General features: G+C 35.7%; 1 protein-coding gene across 1 annotated transcript in view; it reads right to left on the bottom strand.

Annotated features, from left to right (window-relative positions):
* Window positions 1-498: 498 nt before the first annotated feature.
* The window catches only part of AQR (aquarius intron-binding spliceosomal factor), a 46,969-nt gene continuing 38,853 nt past the window's right edge, over window positions 499-8,614 (bottom strand). Inside the window, exons 31-35 of the mRNA XM_058025994.1 lie at window positions 7,226-7,396; window positions 6,423-6,508; window positions 5,450-5,624; window positions 4,052-4,165; window positions 499-1,022 (exon numbers count right to left, since the gene is read on the bottom strand). Coding sequence (XP_057881977.1) covers window positions 777-1,022; window positions 4,052-4,165; window positions 5,450-5,624; window positions 6,423-6,508; window positions 7,226-7,396 — 792 coding nt within the window. The 3' untranslated portion in view covers window positions 499-776. The remainder of the gene's footprint in view (window positions 1,023-4,051; window positions 4,166-5,449; window positions 5,625-6,422; window positions 6,509-7,225; window positions 7,397-8,614) is intronic.

The raw sequence follows: 8,614 nt of genomic DNA, 5'->3' as shown, positions 1-8,614 counted from the left end.
TATTGTGTGTTTTACGTATCCTGCATTCAGGGAACTACTTTCTCTTTTCTTCCTCATGTGGCTTTAGCCTGGGCAATTACTGTGTCTCCTTCAAGCAAGAGAAATTTATTTCAAAACACTGATTCAGAACCCAGTGCTGTTGAAAAGCTGCATCCTTCCTTCTTCTGTACAGAATAAAAACAACATCAGAAGAATGATACAAATGATAAGAAATTGCTACACTATGTGGATCCTGAGAATCCAATAAGGTAAAAATTCAATAAAGCTTTTGATCACTTCCAAGTCCCATGACAATTCACATTTCTCAGACATACAATCAGATATCTTAATGACCTTGAGCCTATGCCTAAAATACCATCTCAGTGTATACAAGCACAGCCCTGCATGAGGAACTCTCCATGGAAAAATATTAAGGAAACCATAAAGCATGTCTGACCAATACTGAATATACTTAGTGAGGTTTACTGGGTGACTGAATTAAGAGTCAAATATTCAAAATTGGTATAAAAAGCATCTTTACTGAACAACTTATAAAAAGGAAAATGCATATAATTTGAGGCCATTAAACAAATTACATTACCAATAGTGACAAGAACTAAGTAGAATGTTTGCCAAATATGTTGCTTGTCCACAAAGTATTCAGTGAAAAATATACCAACCAGGTATTACAGAGGCAACCATTTAATGAAAGTCAATGTAAAAATAGCAGTTATTTTTCCAACTGCTCTTTTCCCTGCCAATTTCCCAAAATGCACTAAGGACAAGGATTCCATCAATCACTTTTCAGTCTCATTCTCAGGTTCACTGTCTCCACTATCACTGTCTCTTCCAGGGTGTTCTGGCATTTTTCGATGTTCATCAATTTCATCCACATTCAATTCTCCTTCCTTCATCATTTCTTCCACTACTTCCCTTTCTTCTGCTGCATCTTCCTGCAGGCCCTGAACTTCACCTTCTGCTTCAGTCTCTCCAGTTTGTGTCGGTTCTGGTTCTTCAATCATGGCAGGTGGGGGCAGTAAATGCTGGATGATTGAAAAAGGAAGGATTTTAAGTTTTTGCACTTTAGCTTGAACTGCTCATCTCATATTTGGAATTTTGCATTAACAACAAACACTTAAAATTTACAAGTCGTAATGATTTGTAAGCAATTCACGCCTATATATAAAAAAATTAGAATAATGGTCACAATACAGTCATCTTAGATATTTTGGTTTTTTTTAAATGAGGGCGTAAAAAATCTCAAGACTTCCAATTTAAGGACAGAAAACACATTTCATTATCTTAAACACTCAGACAAGTAATAGGGTTATGGTAAATCACTACTTGGAGCAATATGAGTATTTCTACCCAAATCTCATCTGTCACCATTTCACACTCCAAGACATGTTTAACTTGGTTTTGATGCCTTCAACAGGCCTGTCTTTAACAACTCATATCCATAATTTCCCCTTGCAGCATATTATGAAATACTATGTGAATGTTACCTGTACTTACACAATTCAAGTTTCGATAGCAGTTAAACAATGCTTAAATATTTTCACACAATACTTCTGAAAAAGTAATTTCATATATTCACAGTGTTGTGCTTACCAAAGAAATAGTTTGTAAAACATTCTAGGCTGAATGGTAGCCAAGTAACACAACTGGACAAAAAATACCAGGAATACATTGAGCTGATGAGTATGGATGAATGCTATTCAATTGGAGGCTGAACAGAAGCACTCATACTTCTTGCAGCCTGATATTATTCAATGACATGATGGATATTTCTTCAGAATACCATTTCAATGAAATGCAATCTTGAAAACTTGACCATTTGTTTTGCTCAAAAACCAACTTTGTATCACATGACAAATTAGGTGTTTAATTACAGTGAAGTTTTACTTTCAGTTAGATGACACTAATATTATAAATTTGCTAGGCAAATCTACAAATCAATTATGATTACCAGCAGAGATATAAAAAGCATTTTCTATAGACTTTGAAGTTATCAGACTGGTCTCTATATCCATCTGTACACAGGAAAGTGTAGTTCCAAACAAAGATTTTACAAAAATACATTCTTGATGTATGAGACAAACTCAGACTTCTGTGACTTACTTAGAGGCACCTTGTGCTTTCTGATGACTACTGTAAGGACTAGTGTAAAAGAAAAGGAAAATAATAATGTTGTACTGAATAGAACAAAAGAAATTTAGTGCCAGCTTTGCTTTTTTCAGTAGTTCACTTCTCAACTTCTCCTGCAAGGAGAATGTGATTCATTGTCACAGTAGGAAAACAGCAGTTTTGTAACTAATTTTAGCTAGCAATGGATAAGATTAGGATGCCAAAAAGAGTAATGGGTATTAGCAGGAGAAATGTGTCCACATTTGATTAAAGTGTCAAGCAAATGCTTTTTGGTAAAATTTAGGTGCTATCATCTGATTTTCAGGACATGTATACACTTCCCTGGTTTGACAATGCTATTAATTTACACCTAAATGTGGCCAATCTATTGCACAATCTAGTAAGTCTTCATCACATAACATTTTGCATGGTTGAAAGATCACCAACTATATTACACAAACTGGCTTCAAAGCAAGTCTCATCAGATGCTTATAGGACTGGGTTTCTAAAAAAACAGTGTGAGCTTACTTCACTACTACTAAAAAAAATTACAGTAAGAAGAAATTCTAATAGTGTCCTCTTTGTATATCCCCATTTTTTTATAGCACACAGGTAATTACAGCATTTCTTCAAAACACTGAGAAAGTATCCTCTCTGTTCAGCCTGGAAAAGGATTTTTCTGGGTAACAAAACACTTCAAATTTGGCTGAAGCTTTCTCTCAGAAATAAAAATAAAATCCAGAAGTCACTGGGTAAGAACTGCAGAGAAAAATAAATTTTTGGAAAGTCTGACGTTCAGACTTTTGGTTACTTTTGGGTTTGATCTCCACTGATTACACTGTTCCATATTAGATGAAACACGGAAGTGAAAGAAAAAAAGGATGTGGCAGAGACATCCCTGCATTAAAGAACAGGACCTAGATCTCTTAGACTATCTGTTCAAGGACAATCATGTTCACATTCTCTTCTCACAATCAGCTAACACAAAGTAAGCAATGTCCTTTTACATCAATTTTGTCCACTTTTGGAAATCTTTCAGAAGAGCAAAAACCAATAAGGGAACTTCAGAGAACCATGAAAGAATAAATTATAGGTAATACAACATATATAATATATGAAGAATAATATATAGGTAATATAAAGATGACAGACCCTAGACACTGTGTGAAAGCTGATGCAGTTAAGGGGGAGCATTTAAGACCATTCCCTTTTGGTTTAACCACTTCTAGGCTTTACAGCTCCAAGTATGCTGAGTAAAGGCAGCTTTCTGCTCAGCACACTATCTAAGCTACCTTAATTCTCCACTCACTTACATGAGACTACAAAGACTTTCTGATGGGTTCTGAATTCTGCTTCAGGGATTAAACAGTGACAAAACTAGGTACAGAAGTGTCTACAACAGCTTCCAACCCCATGCAATTCTCCTTAATGCCGAAGTATGGCTGAAAAAAATTGCTCCAGAACAAAAAACACTACAGTTGCAAACCAATCTGGATAATAGGGAGACTCAACAGGATCAAAACGGTTTCAAGACATGATCTGGTGTTTCCCTTACAGAACATTATTACATCATGCAGTGGTGTTATAATCCAACTAGCTGAAATCCCACACTTACCTGAAAGGTAACACACAAGTCTCCCTCACATTAGTACTGGACAAGCTAGTTCTGTAGTATTAATGAACAGAATTTTTGGCCCAGAAAGAGCCATCAATGCACTTGTCATCAATTACTGATAGGTTTGGGGCCTTAAACTGGGGCTTACACTACTAGAAGATACATCTTTTGCTATTGCAACATTTTACAAGACCTCAATATTCTTTCAGTCATGAATACTTCTTGAATTTTAAATATAACAGAAACAGACTCAAATCTCAACAGCTTCTCATGTCATTTACAAAAAAATGATTAATTTTAAATGCATTCCAAAACTTAGAAGTTCCTCACCTGTTGATGGTGGCGTGTACTCTGTATCATGTGCATATACATATTGTACACAAAGTTAGCCATTTGAGGCATGTTCTTAATAACATGTATTTGGTGAGCTGGTCTTTCTCCATTCTAAGGAAGGGGAAAAAAGTTGACAGTCAGCAAACAAAGCAAAACAACCACCATTCAAAGGTTATTTAACTATACTAGAAGTCAAAAGTCCCAAGAAATTAAATAACGCTTTTCAAAGAAAAAAGAATTGTTGAATTCTTTGGAAAGTTCAGAAGCATAGGTCTTACATTTTGGGGAACTGAATCAATCGACAATGCAGCCTGGAGAAGAAACTTCAAAAGGGGAGGCTGGGTTCTGATTCTTACTCCATGAAGTACATTTTGGACATGAGTAATTTAACATATTAAAGGCACAAATTGGTTATGATCAGATTAGGATTTAGCCTCTTGCCTGTTGCAGCCCAGCTCCTTGCTCACACTCACTGACCACGCTTGTTGCATTCTTGTTTCACAATTATCTGAAAGTTTAAACTGAAAGGGCTCCCTCCCAAACCAACAACATTTAAGACCAGGGAAAGAGCTGTAACTGAGTTTTGGGTGCATGCAGGCATCCCTTCTCAAAGCTTCAGAAAGCAGAGCAGACATGCTCCTTTGTGTCTTCATTGAGCATCCTGCTGTGTGCCCTGGGCTTAGACCCTCCATACGAACCTTTCCCCTAAAGATCTAGTGCACTATTACAAATTAGGTTTTTGTACTTATGAACCTATCTCAGCAGCAAAACTCTCATTATATTGAAACCAATTCAAAGAGAAAAAAAATTAACTTGTAATCCTCAATTACTTGGTTACATGTAATTTTACCTCTTTAAATGAGAAATTAGTAGCTTTATGTAGCTTTGCTTGAGAAATAGTGCAATTTGGTTTCATAATATCACCAAAAACATATAAGAACTAAAAAACTATTTTGATCACAAAAAAAAGAATACTAAATCATTCACACAGGCAGAACTCAGGAAAAAGCAGGCCCAACAGCTACTGATAATTAAATTATACTGATAATTAACTTTTGTGGAAACATCTAGTATGTATCATGACAAAAGATCACCCCAAGGAGTTATTAATAGAATCATTAATGTTGGAAAAGACCTCTAGTATCAACAAAATTCAATCATCAAGTGGCACTGTTGAGTTCACCACTAAACCCTCAACTGCCACATCCACACCTTTTTAAAATACTTCCAGGGATGGTGATTCCATCATTTCTCTGGGCAGCCTGGTCCAATGCCAAGAAGCAAATGCACCAGTCTGGCAGAGAAAACAGTTTCACCTCTTTCAGCCTACTCAAAAAAAGTGAGCAAACACAAACACCCATTATAGATACCAAAATCCAGTGCAGCTGTCCCTACCTGTCTTGCCGTTGGAAAACATTCAGTGGGAACGATATGGAGGTGAAGTGGTCGAGCTGTGAGCTGGCTGAAAGCTGGAGTTAGCTCAAAACAGTTCTGAAATAGTGATACCCTTGCAAAGATATAAAGTCCAAGTCTAGCTCTTGACATGGCAACGACTAATCGCCGGACATCCCTTCAGAAAATAAAATCAAACATTATTTTCCACCGATGACACATTTGCAATAAAAATAACTAGACATGAGTCTTAATTAAAAGAAATATAAAAACACCTGCCCAAATACTATCTTGTCTTTAGTTTTTTTTACTACACATTGTTCCAGTAACTAGCAAATCCTAGTACCATTATATAGAAACATAAATATATTGGTTCACTGTACCAATACCACTATGAAAAACCACCTTCTACTGTTTTCCTACACCTCAGAAATTGAGAGTAGACATTGAGAAAAAATCCCAATAGCATTTCAGCATCTGAACAAGTAAAGATGAATTTGAGAACTCATCTATCTACCTAAGATTGTTTCTGCATCACATCCCAAAGCAAAAGTGCAAACATTTAAAACTACACACAATAATGCAACTTATGCAATGATCAAACACTTCTGATGCAAAATAAATAAAAACTTTGATTACAGGAAAGGATCTATGAGAAAATTTAAGCCTGCATTTGCTCAACAAGAACTACAGTTCTATCATTCACCTAGGGTGAAACCAAGGTCAGCCTATCTGCAGCAATATAAACTAATTACAGGGTAAGAGCCATTACCAAAGGATAAAGTGCTCGAGAAGAGGGTACCAGGCAGTTAGAAAAGGAAGTCTCTCTGAACTTCATTAGATACATAGCATTGAACTTCATTTCTACTACATACTCATACAATAGAATTTTTTGTACAGTGCACCATAAACCTTTCTGTATCTGATACAGAGTTCAAGTACTGCTATGGCACTACAGGAAGATGTTCTTACATACCTAAGGTGGCCTACAGCTTTGGTACGCACTAGGGAAAGCAGAATATAATCGTTCTGCTGGCCTTGAAACCTGTCCACAGTTGTTACCTAGAGAATTCAAAAAGAAGGAAAAAACTCTATAGGTTGATCTTTGCCATTTCAATTAAAACATGACACCACAAGTTTAACATTGACTTTGGACTGAGATTGCAGTAAACATGAAAAGAGAATTCTTTAACTGATTTAGCTGGCTTCTAAATAAAAGCCATATTTTTTTGGAATATATTGGGAGGACCTTTAGTCTGACTGTACACTGTTTCTTTTACTTCTTTTTATTTAAATTTGGACAGAGAAGTAAGGTGCTAATTCCAAAAGATTACAGAAAGCCATTAGCTTTGTAAGACAGTTTTACAAAGATCCACTCTGGGTGGATCTTTCGAATGGTGTGATTTTGGGGAATGATGTTATTTTTTTATCATTTGTGATTAAAAAAATAAATTATAAATAAAGAGTTATTCTGTCCCACACAGCCTGTAGTCTTTTCACCTTCACCAACTTCACTCTGTCAAATTATCCACAGGCAAAAACAAGGGCACTAATCTATGAAATTCCATAGAATGTAGGTTCATAAATATGTGGTTAAATACTTATTAATATATTAAACACTTCCACAGATACCTGTATAAGTATAGCTTAAATCAGCCAGATTTGCCATATGACAATTTAAAAACCAGAAATTGACAATTGACAATATGATAATAGAAAAATATGACAATAGAAACCAGAACTAGTGCAATGACTGATATGATACACTTTCAAAGTCACCTTGTTTGGCCTTCCAATCAGAGGATTGTTTCCACATCGCTGATTAATGACATCACGGATCAGGTGTTTCTGTCCATTATATGTTGTCAGGATACTTATCCTGTCTGCAGGATAGCCAAGCAGGCACATGTACATGAAAACTGCCACAACATACTCCGCCTCACCAAGATTCTAAAGTTTTAAATGAAAGAAAAAGACATGAAGAAAAAGACAAAAAAAATGGTTACTCATCGTGTAAGGTTACAAAGAATAACACCTGTAACACTGTCAGGTATTTAGACAAATATTTTAGTGCTGAGAGAAATGTCCCTAGATCTGATGATTCTTTGCTCACTTCACACAAGCCACTTTGAAAGAATGAAAGAACCACAATTAGGTTTAATACCTTCAGTCTCATTCCTTCTCAGACAACTGTTAAAATATCTACATCAATATTATTGTTAGTCACTGATTGAAACTTTGCAATATTTACTCAAAAAATATTGCAATGACTCACTCCCCAGTAAACTGAAAGTAAGAACTAGTTACACTAGTATAAAGTCTTTTTAAGTATTGCTTAGGAGACAGACATCTGGATTATCAAATCCAGTTATTTCCACTGCAGGCCATGCTATTCAATTACAAATTACCAGCTGTTATTTTGTATATTGTAACTTTGTCTCTCTGTCATTACTTTGTGAGTCTGTTCCAAAGTACTACTCTTCTGGCTATGGGAAGCTTTGTTCTATTTCCAGACTGATGTTATTCATAGGCTATTTAAATCCATTTTCTGTCAACAAAAATTATCTTTCAGGTTAAAAAGTTGTTCTCAAATGCTGACATTTACTCCTGCTCTATTTATACAAGGAATTTTATCCCCACTTGGCGTATGTTTGAATAGGCTGGACATACCAGCCTCATTTATTTTTTCTTACTAAGTGGGCTCTGCATTACTTGGAAAATGCAGTTGCCAGGCATATCAAACACCTGTGGGTGTAAAGCTATTCTACAAATTTTAATCCCCTTTAACTCTGGAAAGAAAAGCCAAAATTCACAAAGAGAATTATACATGACAACAATCTTTATCTCATGAAAAACCTAGAATGCCACCAACATATTCTGCTAACTATCACATCAATTATCAAGATCACAAAAAAAAAAAGTAATGATAGGAAGTATTAGAAGAGTGTGCACATGAGAGTGCTGATATAATGAGAAGTGTGTTCTGTGTCCTCATGTCAGTGTTCTTAATCTTCTTTAGCCAAAGAGTAGTCTAAAGCAGTGCTAGCATTCCAAATTATGAGGCACTCATTTCAGCTGTTTGTGTTCCACTGGACAACTTTTTACTACTCGCATGTTAGAGTTTCAAAAACAAAACCAAAGTAGTATCTCCAAGCAATTCTGTCCTCA

The sequence above is a fragment of the Melospiza georgiana genome, chromosome 6 (genome assembly GCF_028018845.1).
Source record: "Melospiza georgiana isolate bMelGeo1 chromosome 6, bMelGeo1.pri, whole genome shotgun sequence".
Lineage (NCBI taxonomy): Eukaryota > Metazoa > Chordata > Aves > Passeriformes > Passerellidae > Melospiza > Melospiza georgiana.
Note: the sequence above shows the minus strand (reverse complement) of the source record. Positions and strands in the feature narration are given on the sequence as shown.